Source organism: Acanthochromis polyacanthus, chromosome 5 (genome assembly GCF_021347895.1).
Source record: "Acanthochromis polyacanthus isolate Apoly-LR-REF ecotype Palm Island chromosome 5, KAUST_Apoly_ChrSc, whole genome shotgun sequence".
Lineage (NCBI taxonomy): Eukaryota > Metazoa > Chordata > Actinopteri > Pomacentridae > Acanthochromis > Acanthochromis polyacanthus.
In genome coordinates this window covers 5362122-5383014 of record NC_067117.1, presented here as the reverse complement: position 1 = coordinate 5383014, position 20893 = coordinate 5362122, and the positions used below count along the sequence as shown (strand labels likewise).

General features: G+C 40.3%; 2 protein-coding genes across 4 annotated transcripts in view; one reads left to right on the top strand and one right to left on the bottom strand.

Moving 5' to 3' along the window:
• cers5 (ceramide synthase 5) overlaps window positions 1-18448 on the top strand; it is a 36412-nt gene extending 17964 nt beyond the window's left edge. The window contains exons 3-12 of one of the 3 annotated variants that reach the window (XR_007941760.1): window positions 1228-1358; window positions 1689-1746; window positions 2265-2315; window positions 5152-5244; window positions 11598-11726; window positions 12391-12497; window positions 14514-14670; window positions 16020-16170; window positions 16249-16372; window positions 17502-17619. Coding sequence is in view for 1 of the 3 variants with exons in the window: in XM_051947766.1 (XP_051803726.1) it covers window positions 1228-1358; window positions 1689-1746; window positions 2265-2315; window positions 5152-5244; window positions 11598-11726; window positions 12391-12497; window positions 14514-14670; window positions 17502-17666 (891 nt within the window). In the remaining 2 variants the exon portion in view is untranslated. Of the gene's footprint in view, window positions 1-1227; window positions 1359-1688; window positions 1747-2264; window positions 2316-5151; window positions 5245-11597; window positions 11727-12390; window positions 12498-14513; window positions 14671-16019; window positions 16171-16248; window positions 16373-17501 lie in introns of all 3 variants that reach the window. The other 2 variants (XR_007941761.1, XM_051947766.1) reach the window with 2 other exon arrangements.
• Window positions 18449-18477: 29 nt separating this feature from the next.
• Window positions 18478-20384, bottom strand: LOC110959799 (cytochrome c oxidase assembly protein COX14 homolog). The gene is made up of 2 exons (XM_022206777.2): window positions 20234-20384; window positions 18478-18936 (listed from the first exon to the last, which is right to left on the bottom strand). The coding sequence occupies exon 2, from the start codon at window positions 18924-18926 to the stop codon at window positions 18750-18752; it is 177 nt and encodes a 58-aa protein (XP_022062469.1). The 5' UTR covers window positions 18927-18936; window positions 20234-20384; the 3' UTR covers window positions 18478-18749.
• Window positions 20385-20893: the final 509 nt, after the last annotated feature.

Below are 20893 nucleotides of genomic sequence, written 5' to 3'. Positions count from 1 at the left end.
CTGTGTGTTTTGGATGGTTGTCCTGTTGGAAGACCCATGACCTGCGACTGAGACCAAGCTTTCTGACACTAGACAGCACATTTCTCTCCAGAATGCCTTGATAGTCTTCAGATTTCATCGTACCTTGCACACTTTCAAGACACCCTGTGCCAGATGCAGCAAAGCAGCCCCAAAACATTACTGAGCCTCCTCCATGTTTCACCGTAGGGACAGTGTTCTTTTCTTCGTATGCTTGGTTTTTGAGTCTATGAACATAGAGTTGATGTGCCTTACCAAAAAGCTCCAGTTTGGTCTCATCTGTCCAAAGGACATTCTCCCAGAAGCTTTGTGACTTGTCAACATGCATTTTGCAAATTCCAGTCTGGCTTTTTTATGAGTTTTTTCAGCAGTGGTGTCCTCCTTGGTCGTCTCCCATGAAGTCCACTTTGGCTCAAACAACGACGAATGGTGCGATCTGACACTGATGTACCTTGGCCTTGGAGTTCACCTTTAATTTCTTTGGAGGTTGCTCTGGGCTCTTTGGATACAATTCCAACGATCCGTCTCTTCAATTTGTCATCAATTTTCCTCTTGCGGCCACGTCCAGGGAGGTTGGCTACTGTCCCGTGGGTCTTGAACTTCTGAATAATATGAGCCACTGTTGTCACAGGAACTTCAAGCTGTTTAGAGATGGTCTTATAGCCTTTACCTTTAAGATGTTTGTCTATAATTTTTTATTTCGGATGTCCTGGGACAATTCTCTCCTTCGCTTTCTGTTGTCCATGTTCAGTGTGGTACACACCTTTTCACCAAACAGCAGGGTGACTACTTGTCTCCCTTTAAATAGGCAGACTGACTGATTATGAGTTTGGAAACACCTGTGATGTCAATTAAATGACACACCTGAGTTAATCATGTCACTCTGGTCAAATAGTTTTCAATCTTTTATAGAGGTACCATCATTTTTGTCCAGGCCTGTTTCATGAGTTTGTTTTTTTAAATAATTATGTTAATCAACAATTCAAAAGTGATGGCTGTTTTTGATTATTTAATTTTCAATAAATTTTTATTTATTGTTACTTTTGTGAGTTTCAAATGATTTCAGTGAGAATTGTGTGTTTTTCCTTCTTTAACTGAGGGGTACCAACAATTTTGTCCACGTGTGTATATATACAAGCATATTTTTTGGCACAGTTGGGCTTCTTACTCTACACTAAGTTGTTTGCTTTTTCGTCTGTCTTGTGACAGAATCCAGACTCCCGCCATCTGGATGGCCTGTCCAAGCAGCTGGACTGGGAAGTGCGGAAAGTCCAGCGCTGGTTCAGACACCGCAGGAACCAAGATAAGCCCAGCACGCACACCAAGTTCTGCGAGAGCATGTAGGTTAATTCACATTGTGTTCACCTTTAACCTCCCTGCAGGCCTGAATACACGGTGGTCATGTTTTTTTGTGCAAATGCAGGATGATAGTGTGTGCTTGTTCCAATAGTTCTGTCTTTGTGAGCACAGGTTGGATGTTTAGATGGTCAGATTTTCACCTGACTCTTCAAGACGTGTTTCTTGTCGTGACCTGGATTTAGATTTACATTTAGTAGGGGTCTGAGGTGTTGCATGTATTGTGCTGTGATTGGGGCTTGGATGCGTTTGTGTTAGATTTTCAGTGTGTTTCACTGTGAATTCACTCATAGTTTCTTTTCTTTTGCCTCCAGGTGGAGATTTACATTTTATTTGTTCATATTTACCTATGGGTTCCGGTTTCTGTGGCAGGTGAGCACACCCACAAAGGAAGCTTTGAAACTGATATCTATCTATCTATCTATCTATCTATCTATCCATCCATCCATCCATCCATCCATCCATCCATCCATCCATCCATCCATCCATCCATCCATCCATCCATCCATCCATCCATCCATCCATCCATCCATCCATCCATCCATCACAGGGCTACACACAGAGACAAACAATCCCACCCTTATTCACACCTATGGACAGTTTAGAATCCCTAATTAACATCAGCATGTTTTTGGACTGTGGGAGGAAGCCGGAGAACCCACAGAAAACCCACACATGCACAAGGAGAACATGCAAACTCCACACAGAAAGATCCCAGGCCGGGACACGAACCGAGGATCTTCTAGCTGCAAGGCAACGCTCACATTGATAAACAGGGGGCATAAAACTTGCTGTTGTTGGTGTGTTATGTGATTGATATTGTCAGATAATAGAATTAATAATTGTTTGCTGTGCTAATGTGCATTTTTCTCTTATTTTTCTGTTTTTAGTCCCCTTGGTTGTGGGATACACGGCAGTGCTGGTACGGTTACCCCTATCAGGTAAGATGAGCTCTCATCTCTGTCTCTGAGTCTTTCTCTAGTGCAGTCCAATTTAACAGTAGTATCATCTTTTGAAGCTAATTCCAAAGTTGAGCATAGAGCATCAAGAACTAAACACGGGTTGGATGGTGATGCTATGTACCAAATAATATGCTGCAGCCACAAAAGGTACTAATCTTGTATCCTTTTTATTTACTAGCCACACTTAAATGTGAAAACAGAAACATTGTCTTTATCTTTGTGGTTTTACTGCGAGTTTAAATAGCATGTAGATGTGGTGCTTCTGCTGATTCCTCCATGTTCGGTTACTTTTAAAGGGGAACTTCGGTTTTTTTCAACCTGGGGTCTGTTTTCATGTCATTTCATACATGTGAGTGATGGAGAAATGAATTTTCGACATAGCTCCCGTATTTAGCCAGGCAGGCAGCTCAGCTAGCAGCTCAGCTAGCAGCTCAGCTAGCAGCTCAGCTAGCGAAAAGTATGGGGCAACTGGCCCCCCCGCGTCAAAGTCCGCCCTAACGTGTTTTTTTTCCCCACACTGACCGGCTCAGATAGTCTCAATGAGTGTCCCACAACATATTAGAGATGAGAAGTGAACGAAAACCTCCACATTACCTGGCGATCGCTATTTGTTGTGGTGCTTTCTAGCGTCCTGAGATTTGGATACAGACCACAACAAAGAGCGATCGCCAGGTAATGTGGAGGTTTTCGTTCACTTCTCATCTCTAGTATGTTGTGGGACACTCGTTGAGACTATCCGAGCCGGTCAGTGTGGGGGAAAAAAAACACGTTAGGGCGGACTTTGACGCGGGGGGGCAAGTTGCCCCATACTTTTCGCTAGCTGAGCTGCTAGCCGAGCTGCTAGCTGAGCTGCTAAGCTGCCTGCCTGGCTAAATACTGGAGCTATGTCGAAAATTCATTTCTTCATCACTCACATGTATGAAATGACAAATGAAAACAGACCCCAGGTTGAAAAAAAAAACGAAGTTCCCCTTTAAGTATTTTAGAAATGATCACCAATCTTTCAGACGCTCAAGTGTTGCTTTTGATTTAAAATGGCCGTTAGTGTTGGGTGATATGACGAAATAAATCAGGATATTCTGGAAATTTGTCATATGGTTTATACCCTATTATTTTGTCCCTTTTAATATCTCAGGTTGTGTCAAAATATATGTGATATGCATGCTCTTTTTTTATGAATTTATTTAATTAACGAAATACAAATATGATGATTATATTACATTGTGTTAACTCCTTCATCCACTTCAGCATGCAGAATATCTTCATGTATTTTTTAAGAGTGATTGTGTAGAACAGGGGTGTCAAACATGAGGCCCACGGGCAAAAATCGGCCCCCCAGAGGGTCCAATCCGGCCCTCAAAGTGTAAAAATTCCAGAGAAAACATTAACTACAGATTGTAAATCTATAAATTTAAAATTATTTCTAGACCATGAAAAGCTGTTTTGATCATAAAGTAAAATGGTATATTGCTCATTGTTATTTTGTTGTCTTGTTTTTGTTGTTTTTTTTGCCTGACTTTTGTTTTTTTGTGTTTCCTTTTGTCTCACTTGTGGGTTTTTTTTCTATTTTGTGGTCATTTTGTTTCTTATTTTGTCATTTTTTTGTCTCGTTTGAATCATTTGTATAATGTTTTGTCTAATTTTTGTCCATTTTTTGTTGCTTTGTAACTTTTATTGTCTATTTTTTGTGCTTTTTTTTGTTTTGCGTCATTTGTTTCTTTCTTTTATCATTTTGTGTCTCATTTTTGAAATATTTTGTCTTGTTTTTGTTGTTTTTTGTCTTTTTTGGTTTGACTTTTGTCATTTTGGTCATACGTTTAAAATTATTTCTTGACCATGAAAAGCTGTTTTGATCATAAAGTAAAATAGTATATTGCTCACTGTTATTTTGTCGTCTTGTTTTTGTTGGTTTTTTTGTCTGACTTTTGTCTTTTTGTGTTTCCTTTTTGCATCGCTTGTGGGTTTTTTTTTTTGTCTTTTGTCATTTTGTCTTTTGCTTTATTCGTTGTTTTGTGTGTTGTTTTTGTCTCGCTTGTGTTTTTTGTCTATTTTGTGGACATTTTGTTTCTTATTTTGTCATTTTTTTTGTCTCGTTTGAATCATTTGTGTAATGTTTTTTTGTTTGTAACTTTTATTGTCTATTTTTTTGTGCATTTTTTTGTTTTGCGTCATTTTTTTCTTTCTTTTATCGTTTTGTGTCTCATTTTTGAAATATTTTGTCTTGTTTTTATTGGGGTTTTTTTGTCTTTTTTGGTCTGACTTTTCTCATTTTGGTCATACAGTGAATATCATTCAGTCCCCAGATATGTGTGACTAAATGTTGTGTTCCTTTGTAGACACTCTGTGGTCTGTAAGTTGTAATGTGTGAATGATAAACTGAGGGATTATAGTGCTGAAATTGAATTTTTTTTCTTAACAAATTTCTGGTTGTTTATGATGTTTTGTAAAAAGATAATTCCTTGAATGTGAAAGCTTTCAGAACATACTTTTTTACACATAAAGGGAGAATTTGGTTATGTATAGGTTAGTATGCTCTGATTTTACTGGTCCGGAACACTTGAGATAAAATCGGTTCTAACTAGAAATGAAACCAGGCACCTTCCTGGGCATGACACAATTCTTTGGAAAGCACAGCTCGTCAGGCCTTATTGCTAAAGTAAACGTTGTCATGCTGGTGACTCACTGGGTCAGGATGTGTGTTCTGATGACCTGAAGCATTCACGCTCCTATCACTGTGAGGTAACTGTGAAACACTAGAGAAAGTTCTCGCTGGAATGGACTCACTTTACCGTGTCTCTGCTCTGTCTCCCCTCAGGTCATGACCCCGGGTCTTTATCACTACTACGTCACAGAGCTGGCCTTCTACTGGTCACTTATGTTCTCCCAGTTCACCGACATTAAAAGGAAGGTGAGAGGAACGCCGGTTCGGTGTCGGTTACGTTTGACTGCAGTTGCCACTCCCTGTTAAAGATTGGCCAATCTGTTCATTGTTCCTGATTTGGCAGCGGCTGGGTGGATAGGTGTGTGTGTGTGTGTGTGAGAGAGTTTTTCAGATGAATGCACATCAGTCAAAGGGCATTCAGAATAACCCAGACTTGTGTGCGTTATCTCAAATAATAATGCAATTACAGTTGATGTAATTCAGGAGGGTCACATGTTTTTTGTTTTTTTTCTGAGGGGGAAGGCTGCAGCTGATGTTGCTCGCTCTGTGAATGCCTCGTGTTTTCAGCATGAAGGCATCCGCTGTCATGTGATTGCAGAATGGAGCAGGCCTAAGTCTATTAGAATTACAGAAATTCCACAGGATGCCAGCGTATTAGAGCTGGACTTGGTTACAGCCCACCGCAAACGCTTTGCTTTAATGTTGAGACACAGGAAATACCAGGAATATAATGCTTGTTTCAACCGAACAGCCTGATCTTTTCTCTTTTTTTTTCTTTTTCCCAAATTCAGCTTAGTTTAATTTATTACTCCGCCAAGGAATGCGGTGGAGTTATGTCACTCATCGACGTACGTTTGTCTGTGAATCTGTCTGTCTGTGTGCAGCATGACTCAAAAGTGGAGTGACAGATTTGGATGAAATTTTCAGGGAAGGTCAGAAATGACACAACTACCAAGTGATTAGATTTTGGCAGTGATGCAGCTTATAGTGTGGATCCACGGCTTTGCGAAGTATTTCCCATTGCGAGATATAGCAACCGGTATGATGTCACCGTAACCATGACAACAAGTGAACGCTGTGTCAGTTCCCTGCATCAATTCACTCGACCCGCTACATGTTTCGGTCACGCGCTTGGGTGTCTGTGCATAACGTACGCATGCACAACACATGCCTGTGCTCATGCAAGAGAATTATTTATTTTTAACCCTCGTGTCGTCCTGCAGGTCAAAATCGACCCGTTTTAAAGTTTGAAAATGTGGGAACAAAATGTATATTTTCACAGTGAAACTTCTGATGTCCACATTTTCAACATTTTTGGGAAATCTTTGAACATTTTTTGGTGGAAGAAATGTAAAAAAAAATCAACCAAAATCCAGTGAATTTCGCTGGATTTTGGTAGATTTTTATGGGAATGTTCTTAAAGAAAACATTAGAAGTTTTACTGACATATATGAAATCACTTTAGATATTTTTAGGATTTTTTTTGGAAGATTTTTACTCATTTTTCGAAAATATTTACGAGAATTTTTCTTGCCAAATTTGGGGATTATTTTAAAATAAAACCTTTATCAGAAACTTTTAAAGAATTATTGGAATTTTCTTCCTGAAGATTTTGCAAATTTTTCAGAAATTTGGGGATTTTTTTTGCAGAATTTTGGGATTTTTTTCAGACAAGGAAACAATATTTTTTGGTGCCCGTAAATGAGGACAAAAGGAGGGTTAAAGGTGTTTCCAAACAACCAAAAGGCTTCCATGATAGAGATACACCTTACACTGGGCACTGTGCAGAACTTGAATCTATATTTAACACATCTCTTGGTGAAAGCAATAGGTGTACCTTCTGTTAATGGCATCTGACATAAAGTGCATTAACGGTAATGCAGGTTTAACAGAATGTCAAAGCAGCTGAATGTATATCGATTTAAATTAATGCTGAACCCGTGATTTTTTTCTCTCACTCGCTAAGTCTGTTGCAGACCTTCATCTGTCCACCGCTGCTGTCAGTCCAGATGACTCGGCTGTCAGATGCACGTGCCCTCCGATCTAGCCGAGCTCTTCCGTCTCCACCTTTGTGTTTGTCTTCGGGCGCTCCACGCTGTTAATCTTTCACCTATATCTCCTCTTACTGTCTGCGCCTTGCCTCATGATCGTGGCGCAGCCGTTGAGTCAGATTGTAGTTTAGTTCAGTTTTGAATGTCCATTTCCTCTAAAAGAATGAGCGTTGCCTGTTAAGAAATCGTGGTGACGAAATTCAGTACATTTAGCCGTTTTGTTAACGCCGTCCCCAAACCTCATCTAGCCTCTCACACTGGCCATGCTGTTTTTATTTTTTTTACAGCTCTATAAAGGTACAGCTGTGAATGTCATAAAGTGTTTGCAAGCAGGCGCGTTATTGCACAATGCCATATTAAATTTTTCTTGACCTTTGTAAGGACAACTTGCCGTTTTTTTTCCATTTTAATAATAATAATACATTTATTTATAAAGAGCTTTCCATCTAAGTGTTGTGCACAGAGATAAAAACAGTAGACATTAGTGAAACAGCCAGTTTAAGATTCATATGTAGCAGTGAACAAGTGGGTTTTCAGCTTTGTTTTAAATCATCAATGGAAGATGCCTGCCTGATTTCAGCAAGTAGACAGTACCATAATGTTGATTCCCCTTTCATCATTTTATGGACCAGCAAGTTTGAAAGGTACAATGGGGCAATTCCATTTACAGTTTTGTATGTCGGCAGCAGCACCTTAACCCTCGTGTCGTCCCGCGGGTCAAAATTGATTCATTTTAAAGTTTGAAAATGTGGGAAAAAAATAATAAAAAATTCACAGTGAAACTTCTGATGTCCACATTTTTGTCAAATCTTTGAACATTTTTTAGTGGAAATTAAAAAAAAAATGTTAAAAATGCTTCTAAGAACATTCACATAAAAATCAACCAAATCCAGAATAAATATTAGAAGTTTTGCTGACATATATGTAATCACTTCAGATATTTTTAGGATTTTTTTTTGAAGATTTTTACTCATTTTTTGAAAATATGTATCAGAATTTTCTTGCCAAGTTTGGGGGATTTTTTTAAAATACAACTTTTAAGGGAAACTTTTAAGGAATTATTGGAATTTTCTTCCTGAAGGTTTTGCAAATTTTCAGAAATTTGGGGATTTTTTTTTTTTTTTTTTGCTGAGTTTTTGGATTTTTTTTTTTTCTTCAGACAAGGAAACAATATTTTTTGGTGGCTGTAAATGAGGACAACAGGAGGGTTAAAATCTGCTCTAACCTGAACAGGTAGCCAATGCAGAGAGGCCAACACTGGACTGATATGTTCACATCTACTAGAGCGTTCTGGACCACGAAGGCTCTTCTTTGTCAGTCCTGATAAAAGGACATTACAGTAGTCTAACCGTGAATTAGGACCTCAGCATCTTGAAATGACAGAATCAATCTAATCTTGGCGATATGTCTGAGGTGATAAAAAACACTCTAGTCACCTCTTTAACCTCTTTAATGTGAAATTCGAACAAAAGAGTTTAATCAAAGAGCACACCAAGGTTCTTGACTGTCTTTTTAGTTCAGCTGCCATTTTGTGACAGTTGAATTTCTACTAGCGTGATGTCTGGAGCTGAAAGACGGATTTTTGCTTTGATGCTGACAGACACTAAACACATCCCCAATCCTGTGCATGTGGATCCATTTATTTTAAGTATTGGCTTTACGTATTATAAATTATCGAAGGGTCATCTGTGCATTCTTGTGAAAAAACGCGCGGAAATCATGGGCATTTTCGTCATTGAAGATAAATGTGGTGTAGTTGAACAAGGAAAAGTTGCTTTTTCACTCAAAAATACCATAATGCAACACTGTTTTGAGAAAACAAGTGCACCCTTGGCCTTCTAAGCTAGTGTTGGCATAACTTCTTGGAGGTGTTTTTTCATGATTTGCCCCTCAGGTTCTGACCCAGGCTCGCTGACATTTTTGACCACTTGTTCGGTGAAAATTGATGCTGGACAGTTTTCTTACATGGACTGCCCATTTGAAACTCTCCCACAAGATTTTAATTTGATTGAAATTTGGACTGGTCTTCTTTTGGAGCCAGGAGGATTATTATCTGGTTCAACTTCAGCTTTTGGTCGGATCACCTCCAGTTCGATTTTGAACAGAATTTCTAGCTGAATCGATGGCTGCAAGCTGTGCGGTCGTTGAGACGGCGAAGCACGCTAAAAACAGCTTCCACCGCCATGCGTCGTCAGTTCAAAAGAAGTGCTCTTTGTCTGTGTATTCATTGGCAAAGCAGTAGTTTTGCTCTGATGTTGTTTTTGGGCAGCAAAGACTTTTCCCTCCTGGCACACCTCCCATGCAGATCAGATTGTTGAAATCTCGATTGCCTCTTGGAAACTACTTTTTTCCATTAAACAGTCGTGCTCTTTGGGCTGAATTTGCCGGCTCTGGACAAATTTGTGCTTGTTTAAAAATGTGCTTGTAGAGGATTTTTAAAGTGGAATCGTTTAATTCTTTTTTTAATCTGAAGCAGACTTTTTCTGACAGCTTTAGAGCTTTTTAGATCTTGGCTGCTTAGTTATAACACTTCAATAAAAAGGAGAACGCCGGAGCCTGAAAATGAGATCCGGCCACCTCTCCTGAAGAAGGTTCTTGTCATTTGCGCCTTATCTGAAACTCCTTTTTGGAAATGCATCGATTTGAGGGTGTGACAGATGTAGGGGTGTATTGACTTGTAGTATTAAGCCTAAAAATGACTACTAAATGTCAGTTCTGCGTTTTATTTGTTGAGTATACCACTATTATCTGTAGAAGTTGTTTTAAAGAGGATCAAGTGTATGTTGTTTTTTTACATAACTGTATATTTGTTTTGGATTCAGTAAGAAACCCCTACAAACAGGCTCTTGGTTAATCGTTAGATGGAATCATTATCATAGATGCACCATATCTGACGTCAGAAATGTGTGTGGGCAGGTGCACCTTTTCTCTAAGAACACTGTCTATGCCTCACTTTTTTCTGTCTGTCCTGTGTTTGTTTTATGTTCCACTTGGGTGTGCACAGCCCTCAATGGCATAATGTAGGAAACAGCTTGAAATAAACATGATAGGTTAATTTGCCATGAGGGCATGTGATGGTCACAGTCACAAAGAAGAAAAGAAAAAATTGCATGAAGCTTAAGTAATGACACCATGGTTGGTTGGTGTCATTTTTGAGCGGACTTGCAGACAAAAAAAAAAAGAAATGTGTGTGGGCGGATATTTGTGAGGCTATCCGGCATGCAGTATGGACAGACCATAAATCCCGTTTAATGATGATTGTGTATTTGTCGTCACGGCTCACGGAAGCTGATCAGCTTCTTTGGGGGGGAAAAAATCCTCATGCTTCCCCTGCTACCTCTTTTCCATCTCTGCTCAATTAAAGCACATTTTCCCCAGAGTAACAGCCGCCTGTTTTTTATTCTAGTCTGTTCTTTGATAGCGTGGGCTGTTTTACGTATGCACGTTCTGTCTTCTTATTTATTTTACCAAAATGCCTTAACCCTCCTGTTGTCCAAAAGATGGTATGTTCTTGTCTGAAAAAAAATCCAAAAATTCGGCAAAAAAAAATCATCAAATTTCTGAAAATTTGCAAAACCTTCAGGAAGAAAATTCCAATAATTCCTTAAAAGTTTCCCTAAAAAGTTTGATTTTAAAAAATCCCCCAAATTTGACAAGAATTTTTTTGTAAATATTTTCAAAAAATTAAGCATGTTTGAGCCTTTACAGTAAGAAAAAGTAGCTTTGTATTCTTTCATCATTCTCTTTCCTTATTCCTAGGGTGACACCAACATTATATTATTATAATAACCCTCCTGTTGTCTTCATTTAGGGGCACCAAAAAATATAGTTTCCTTGTTTGAAAAAAATCCAAAAATTCAGCAAAAACATTCCCCAAATTTCTGAAAATTTGCAAAACCTTCAGGAAGAAAATTCCAATAATTCCTTAAAAGTTTCCCTTAAAATTTTTATTAAAAAAAAAAAAATCCCCCAATGTGGCAAGAAAATTTGTGTAAATATTTTCAAAAAATGAGTAAAAATCTTCCAAAAAAATCCTAAAAATATCTAAAGTGATTACGTATATGTCTGTAAAACTTCTAATGTTTTCTTTAAGAACATTCACATAAAAATCAACCAAAATCCAGCGAAACTCGCTGGATTTTGGTTGATTTTTATGTGAATGTTCTTAAACATGTTTTAACATTTCTTCTTTTTTCCACCAAAAAAAGGTTCAAAGATTTCCCAAAAACGTTGAAAATGTGGACGTCAGAAGTGAAATTTTTATTTTTTTTCCCCACATTTTGACACTTTAAAACGGGTCAGTTTTGACCCGCAGGACGACACGAGGGTTAATGTCGTCTCCTTAGCTTTAATACTTGATCACAACTTTAATTCCTGCTGCGTTTTGTTGTTTTAGCAATCTGCTATTTGTTCAATTGCCACATTTATCCAGAAAGATCAGCCACAGTTGATTTACTTTTACAAATGTGCTACCTTTAATCTACAGTCGGTGTTCTTTAGTGTTCATTCAGCACTCTCACCATCCCTCTCTCCCCGTTTTAATCTCAGGACTTCCTGATTATGTTCATCCATCACCTGGCTACGGTCGGCCTCATCAGCTTTTCTTACGTCAACAACATGGCGCGAGTGGGGAGCCTGGTGCTGTGTGTCCACGATGCCTCAGACTTCCTGCTGGAGGTCAGTTTAGACAGAGTGGTGACAGGAAACAATCATGTTTTATGGAGTGATCACACGCTAGAGCATTTAATGCCCTGGGGAATTGTACTGCGGTCATAAATAATGGTGGTTTTGCAGTTTTTTTGCAGCCAACTACAAATAATAAACGTGCTTTTCTTTCCTTCTGGCCCCAAACGGAGACATACCATAATGTTTAAGATGAGCTTTGGGTTCATTTTGACTGCATAATAAGGAAAGGATGGATCATAAACTGGCTCCTCCAAGCGTGTTATGACTTGAAATTAAAATATCATGTCCTATGTTAGTAGGAATCATCACAGACGTTGCTCAGAAAGTAACACTAAGCAGTAATAAAAACAAAATAAATGGCAGGTAGACTCAGACCGCAGCCAGTTATTGAGCAGCCTTGGGTTTAACATTCAGCAGCTTCCTTTTAGGATATTTATTGTTCAGCAGCCTTTTTGCTTAACGCCAGCTGGCTTCCGGAACAACGGAGATGAATTGTGATTGTTGTTTAGCGTTTTCAGTCACTTCCACTTGGCCGAAATCCAAACTGATTAGGGGGACGTGCCTGCGAATTCGATGCGGTGGATGAGTGGAGCAGACGTTCTTCACATCACAAAACTCACTCTGACGATTTATTTCTGTTTTTCTTTTCCAACAGGCAGCCAAGCTGGCCAACTACGCCAAGTACCAGCGCTTTTGTGACTTCCTCTTCATTGTGTTTAGTGTGGTGTTCTTTATCACACGGCTTGTTATATTTCCAGTATGGTGAGTGCTCTGACACCTGCGGCATCACAACCAATCAGAACCTCTTGCAGGTTGCAGATAAAATGGTCTTACTTCTCTGGTGGGGCAGTAGCTGTGTTTTTCTTTTATCAGGAACAGCGTTAAGCTTTATCTTGGAAAGTTGCTGCGCTCAGGTTAGAAAGTAGGTGAACTTTTTTTTTTAGTTTAGTTTTGTTTTTGTAAACAACTGCCTGCACAGAAAACATGATAATTATGCTGTGATTTCTAAAATAACTGTAATTTCAGTGCATGTACTGTTGCAGTAATTAGTAACACTGGTCGGAACACACACAGCCTGTACTCCTTACCATGTGTTTCAGGTGACCCGAGAACGAAAACCGCCTCTCTGTTTTTGAGAAATGACTACAATGTGATGTCACTGGCTTCAGCTTGTACAGCAGATGAGGCAATTTCCAGGACACCTACAGTGTCTGATGTACTGATTTTTTTCCTAGTTTAGTTCTTGTCGGCAGCACTGAGATCCGTGCAGACTTTTTAGGACACTGTCCGGATGATGACTGTTCCTCGATAGGTAGCTGGATGTTGCAGCACATCCTCTATATAGACGGACAATAGGGAGCCCATCACTGGCAAAAGTAACCTGAGCAGCTATATTCAGTGTCTTGGTGTGGATGAGTGATAAAGCTAGTGTTGCCGCTGCAGCTACCTGCACTGAAATCCATACCTGTGCTGGGGAGGTGGGTCTGCTGACAGCCGCCTGTGACTCAGCTGGATTTAAAGGAACACATGGCCTCACCTGACATGAAGTACAACCTGCACTGTAGCAGCAGAAGAGTGCTGCTTAACATTAACACTACCGTCCATGAAAACTCAGTTATTCATGTGCTAGCATAACTGCACAAGAGTTTTCTGATCATCAATTAGCCTTTTAGCTAACACAATGTAGCATTAGAACACAGGAGTGATGGCTGCTGGAAATGTTCCTCTGTACCCCTATGGAGATATTCCATTAAACATTTCCAGCTAAAATAGTCATTTACCACATTAACAATGTCTAGACTGGATTTCTGACTCATGTTAACTGTTATGTTCATTGAAAAATCTGCAATTCTTTCAAAAATAAGGACATTTCTAAGCTAAACCCCAAGCTTTTGAATGGTAGCGTAATATTTAAGTTCTTTAGATTTTTATTGAGTTGATCACTGTACTGTGATGTGGGAGGTCGGTCTCTATCCATTTATAAATGTAGAATTGCCTAAAATTTCAAAGGGAGGGCCTCACATGCACGAGTTGGAGACACCGGATGTAGGATGCAGGTAAAAGCCTTTCACTGGCTGCTCTTTGCAGCTTGTAACTCTCTTCATGACCACAGATGCAGACAGCTCTTTGAAATGGGCTTTTATTCCTCACAGTTTTCGGAGTGACTTCATCTTTAAACACACGCTAAGATCATACCAGGCTAACACCGTGAGAACTCGTCGTACTGCCTGTCATGAAAGAGTGTCCTTAAAGTCCTTTGAAGACCATAAAGTCTCTCGAACACGTCCAGATCAGCTCAGGAAGCCAGCCTGTTCTCCATCCATCACACAAATCTGTAGAGGAACCAAAACATGCAACCTTTGTTCCAACATGGAAGCTAAATCATTTTTACGGTTTTTAACTTATTGTACAATTCCATAAATGATTTATTAACGTATTTAACTCAATAAATTATAACCACATGAAATTATTTATTACATGAACATAGACCTTAAATAACAACATTGGAAACAACTGTAGGAAACAATACAAAACCTGAGGTATAAATCTACCCAACGTTTTGATGAAAATGTGGATAGTGCAGTAAAGAAGCCCTGGTTTTTCTCTTGTGTGTTTTCTTGGTGATTCTTTCAAAAATAAAGACATTTCTAAGCTAAACCCCAAACTTTTGAATGGTAGTGTATGTTTTAGTAACACTACTTTTTTCTTCCACTGGGATAAATTATTACACACGCATTTATGAAGCTGCTGTGTCTGTCTGTTTCTGTGTTTTTCTAGGATCCTGAACTCCACTATGTTTGAGAGCTGGTCCATAGTCGGGCCATTCCCATCCTGGTGGCTCTTCAACTTCTTACTGCTGGTCCTCCAGGTGCTGCATATCTTCTGGGCCTACCTCATAGCCCGTATAGCTCTCAAAGCCATGCTGCGAGGCAAGGTGGGTCGCTGTTAGAGAGGAGTCCTGTAATGCAGCGCTGATACAGTTGGTTAAAACAGGCTAATAGTCAAAACTACTACTATATTTTTAGTAAGAACAAAAAAAATCTCCTTTTAGGTTTGTTTAATGTGACATTTATTTATTTTAACTTTTGAAGTGGTAAATTCTAGGGCTGCCAAATATTCGAGCCCTATTAAAGACGAATATCCGAATAGTCGTTCTGCCCCGTAACGTCGGACGGGGGGGGGGGCTTGTGGCGTAGACAGCCCGAATACTTGGATCCATTCGTCTGGTTTCCCGGGTCCAAATTTTGCCTTCGTTTTGTCTTCAGTTAAACTGAAGAATTCCCAAACAGCGGAGGTCTTCAGCGTCTTGTCTTGTGTTTATGCAACAAAGTGAAGCATGACGTCAGAGTCGGCAGCAACCTGGTCATTCAGGTGGATGAGCCGAGATGAGCCGAAATGGGCCGAAGGGAAGAGACGAGCTCCGCATATTTTCATCTGGGGGCAGGAAGGGGTGATCACATAGACATATGTGTATATGTGTTTATGTGATCACTCGACGAGATGAGCCGATGTGGGCTGAAGGTGGAGGGAAGACAGTAACGCCGCATATTCTTTCCGCCCGGTAACGTCCGACGGGGGAGGGGCGAATATTCGGATACCAAAATTAATATCTGGATACCGCTGTAGCGAACGGATATTCGGATAATCGGGATATTCGGGTCCAGCCCTAGTAAATTCACAGTGATGAGGAATTTTCACTATTACCTGACATTTTCGATTAACATTTTTTTTAAAAAAAAGTCAAATTCACTGTCCTAATCATCCTAGCTACATACACGTTGGTGTGTCTTTTTCATCTTGTAGCATCGTAGAAGCACCTGCTAGTTTCAGTTCACTGTTTGCCACAAACTGGCTTGTAAATGTATGTGTTCTTTCAGTTTCTTTGTTAACTACTCTGTGTTCAGCCTTTGCTTTGGTCGAGTGAAACTTCTGCTGGAACTGGTGCTGATTTTCTTTTTAGATTTCATTCATAATTCAAAACTTTGTAATGCGAGTCTGAATGGAAAGACTAACAAAAAAAAGTCTTCAATCTACTGAACCACATCCACTCCCAACTTTTGCAGGGATATAAAAGAACTTTGCATAGATGAGATACGATCAGATAAGACTTGGAAGAGCCCCAGAGGTCAAAGCTATAAAACAGGCCCAAGCAGGCGTCTGTCTCTGATCACAGATAGTTTATTAAAATGAACACCATAACACCACGGATATTTCTGGGGGTGCATTTTCTGCCTCTTCACATTTTCCCCATCTGTCCCTGACTCTGTCTTATTTTCTCTGCAGACGCTGTTTGTTTCCTCCCCCTCTGGAATGAGAGAGGGAGATCCTGTCTTTCTGTCTCTCTTTGTCCAATGAGCCCTCCTCCTCCGCTGCTCTCTCACTTCTCTCCGTCTGCTCTGTCCGCTTGACAACTTCACCTTCTCTGTTTTTGGCTGTAAGTTCCTTTTCACACACTCTGCTGCGATTACTTTCACAAATCTTAATTCCTCCCCTGTCTGTCTGCTTCCATTAGGACGGCTGTAGTTAGACAGCTGATGCAGTAGATCCGCACTTCTACTGAACTCCACTGACTAATTCAGCAGCAGGAGGAGGGCTGTAAATGATGAGTAACGTGGTAATAGGGTCATGAATGTCAGGTATGCCTGACTGTTTCTCATTAGTCAGGAGAATGTTGCGATTGTCCCACACCACCACCCTGTGGTTCATTTAGTGTAAATAGACACCAGCCATTAGACTAAAGCAGTGGTTCCCAACATCTGTCTATCTATCTGTCTGTCTGTTGTGTCTTTGTACTGTGAGGAGTTCAACAAAAGAGGGACTTTTCCTTCTCAGACCTCCTCTCATTACTATGCTTAATATTTTTCCAAAACCTCAAAGGGAAAAATCTGCAGTCTTTTATGATAGGCGTGCTAAGATACAGAAAAGTCTGGAAAAGAAAGAGTTCTGTCTATCAGCACATGCTTTTTCTAGTTACCTAAAGAGACCCCTCTTACAGCATACTGTGGGTCTGCTTTGTGGGTCACGGAGGCTTAAACTGAACAACATGCCGTGTCTTAATAACATCCGCTAGCAAGTAACGTGGACTCTGGATATTTAATAAATATCACTGGAGCAAGTGGAGTTTTGCTTTAGATTGTTATGAGCAAAAAGTTGCTAAAAACGCCTAATGTGTCCAATTTGATACAAAAAATATATCTTAAACAAGAGCAATCCGAGGTTTCTGACCTCCGCCAAGGGAAGATGATACGAAGTTGGAAAATCTAAATCCGGATCCAGAATCCAGATCCTTAACCGGATCAACACAAAATTTGAATGGAGTCTTCCCTGGGCCAAGATCCACCTCTGGTGAAAATTTCATGAAGATCTAACAAGTAGTTTCCGAGAAATCCTGTCCACAGACACGCACACAGACAGACAAATAAATAAACGGACCCGATCGCATAACCTCCTCGGCGGAGGTAACAAAATTATATGGCAAAATTCTTCTTTTGTATTTTGTTAAAAGGGGTAATAAACATCTTAGTTCCAAAAAATTTGAATTTTCTGGCTGTTTTTTTGATGGCTCAGGCTTTACAGGGCTAAGATACCTCAGTGTTCGCTTGTTTTCCTTCAGCGCTATGAAGACCTTGTTGATGTGAGATGCACTTTCGTGACTTTTTGCACTCCTGTTTTTTGTTTCTAAGAGCCCTGTAACGTTAAATTTCTCCTTTGTGAGATTAATAAAGTCTATCTTATCTTATCTTATCTTATTTTCCTGTCTTTCAGGTGTGCAACGACGTTCGCAGCGACATCGAGAGCAGCTCGGAGGACGATCCCGACACGCCCTCGGACGGCCTCCAGACCTCCCCTCACGGCCCCAAGGGAGAAAACGGCACCAACGGCCACTGTGCTGCCGCTAAAACCCGAGCACAGAACCACAGCAGCTGGTGACGCGGAGCCAGAAGCCGGTAGCCCTCCTGCAGTTCGTCCCCTCGCAGCGTCTGCAAGAGCTTTGTTTGCCTCACAACATTCCTCCGACGTGCAAGGCTCTCGCACACTGTCACACACACTTACACTCACTCATTACACAGACAGTGAGTGCGCACAGATTCACATGCTGGCGGACTGATGACGGATGTGCAGACGCCGACGCCGGCTGTGGACATGTAGCTCCAAAGCTTTAAGAGCTCGAATGGAAATCAGTCGATGCAGGTTGATTTGCATAGCCTTTTTTTTTTTCAAACGTGGGGATTTATTTTGTGCTGAGTTTGGCTGCAGATGTTGGTCGGTGTCAATGTTCTCTCCCAGTTTTATTGGTCAGATGAACTTGATTTATTTGTGTTTCTAAAGGTTAATCCACACTGGATCACACAGGACAGACATGACATAGCAACGCATTCTACCTACTAGTAATGGCGTTATACTGTTTTGTTATAGCTGCGGTTTTATCAGCTTTTTAAAGCAGGACACCTGCTCTGTGAGTGGTGAGAAGTTCAGCAACGTCTCCACCCTTTGCTATTCACTGTGGATTTCCCTTTTAACCACTTTGTGACCTGTTTGTTTTACTGTTTTTTACTGCTTCTTCTGAGACCAAATGTTTATGAAATTGTTGTTTGATGTCACTGCCTATAGAGGAATCCAGGTATGAGGAACATATGAAAAGTCTGGAATCTTGTTCTCACTTGAGTGCCTTGTAAAAATGTATTTCCAAATATATTCTGTTGTTGACTGATGTCCTGAGTGAAAACATGACATTGCACTGTGTGTTTAAAGGTATTTAATATCATACATTAGAAACAATTACAGCCATCTTCACTCCTGGATTTGACACTGGTCACTGATGCAAATAACGTGTTCTCGGTTAATTTGCGTAGTGAAGATTTACAAACGATCCTTGCAAGGGCCCCGGATGCTCACTGAAATCACACAAACATCCCGAGGAGGATAGACGTCTTCACGATTTAGCGACTGACGAAGACGAGGAGGAATGGGGAAATGTCCACGTGTGCAAAAAGAAGGGCAGTCCATCTGATGTCAGTCTTTGATGACTTCATGGTCCTGGTTCTCTGCCGCCAGCTTCAGCTGTTTCTGCCTGTCCATGTAGCGGTATCCTCGCATCGCACACAGGTAGCCTCCGTACAGCGTCAGCAGCATCATCGAGGCAGAAAAGGCCCGGTAGCCGATGTCAGCCAGACGCTTTCCTGACACCATGATGAGGATCCTGAAGGAACCAGGAAGAGGAAGTCAGAGCAGCCAAACACTGGTGGTTTAGTTGTGTTTACTCAAGTCAGGGCAACACGGCAACAGCTGGTGTTAAACCACCTACAAAATGTAGCGCATCACTGAGAGGATGTGTCATGGTCACATTTTAATATCCAAATAGTTTTGCATCAGAGTCATGGAAGTGCTTTGACTATTAAGATGCTGAATTTTGGGTGATTTGCTGGAACAGCAATGAGATTTTTGTTTGTTTTTTTTAACCTTCTGAGGGTTCATTTGTACAGAAGATTTCAACATGATGCTCATCAACACTGCCATATAAATTAATGTTCTCCCATGCAATGATTAAGGCACTCACATTTATACCACATTGTCTACTTCATTCCATTTGAAAGGTAAGTGGTTATCTTTATGGTGAATACATTGATTGACGATTGTAGTTATTTTACAGCTCAGTATTTCGCACAGAAGCTTAGAAAATGTGCTACAGATAAACCTAATATTTATGCACTACCACTAGTAATACATATTACTTCACAAAGGGGCATTACAGGGTTTTTTCCCCCTCTAATTACAAGCAAGAACCTGTACTGAAATATCAGTTGAAATGCTTATGGTTTGACTGCAATTGTTTTTTTTAAAGTATATGTACAAACAGGTAAGTAAAACAAAAGTTAGCTCAGACTTAAACACTGCTAATGAATGATGACAACGCTTCCAGGACCTGCACTGAAACTATTTTTTAAATGTGAAAATATTCTGTCACAGCTAAAACTATTACAATCAAAATCCAACTGAAGCATCATCCGCTACATGTGCTTACACTAGGAAATGTAAAGGTGCAAACAGTTGCCCCTGGGACTTGGAAAACGCTACACGTAACGTTATTTTCAGACTGCCATTAAAGTGAACTTTGCCCCACAGCAGAGGATGAATTGAAGCAGGAAGGGTGAATTTAGAAGTATAACACTGACAACAGAGTGTACAACTTTACAGCACGTATTGTACTATTTAAGCATAACAAACGACAGACGGGGCTCTTTGCTCTGATGCTCGTTAAGACCTAAATCATCTGACGTGAAGCGTTTCACTCCTTCGGGTTTATTTCAAAAAATCTGCCACCAGGATTTGCCTACAAGTTGGTGAATTAACGTGTTGTTATTGTGCTGCTTGAAGTTAAGCTACCTTTTATACAAGCTAGCAAACAGTGGTTCGGCTGTCTGGACGCAAGCTGGCAGATAACTTATTTTACCGATTTCTAAAATATCCTCAAAGCCAATGCTTAAATATTTTCTTACCTTTCACTATTCCACACAGAGTAACAAGCGGACACTGGCGTTGTGTTTCTCAATGTCAGCACTCCAGCATGCCCAGTGAGCAACGAAGCTAATTCACCTTAGCTTTCATAAGGTACGGAAGCTCAGAGGGGACTTTTCTCTCCGCTTTGACAAAACTGCAAAACTGTGAGTAAAGCTGTGGAGCGCCAACTTCCGACCCGGAGTTGAAATCTTCATACTGCACGGTTTAAACATTTGACATAATAAAGTAAATAACTGATATTTCAGTGCTACAACTGCACATTTTATTACAAATACATTACTGCTCGCTGCGGATTTATTCCCATATGTTTTCATTGGAGTTTTTATTGGTCTCTGTTTTTATTTTTGGCAATTGGATTTTCCGTTCTGAAACGGGTATTGAACAAAACAAAAAAACGAGTGGTTATTTGAAAAATACCACAAAATCGCCCCGGCGAATCACGGCCACTGCGCTGGTCCTGCCGCAGGTGCCCGGCTGCCGACAATCAGCCGGCTGACACGTCACAGGCCGCCGGCCAGACGCTTCTGAGGAAGGCGACGGTGCTCGCCCAAACTGTCAAGTGAGGTAATCAACATTCATCTAATCGGAGCGCCCGCATAGCTAAATACCAAAAACATCATTGTATAGCATGTTGCTCA

What these genes read in the sequence shown, in the direction of transcription:
- LOC110959799 (XM_022206777.2), bottom strand. Translation starts at nt 18,926, where the DNA reads ATGGTGTCAGGAAAGCGTCTGGCTGACATCGGCTACCGGGCCTTTTCT.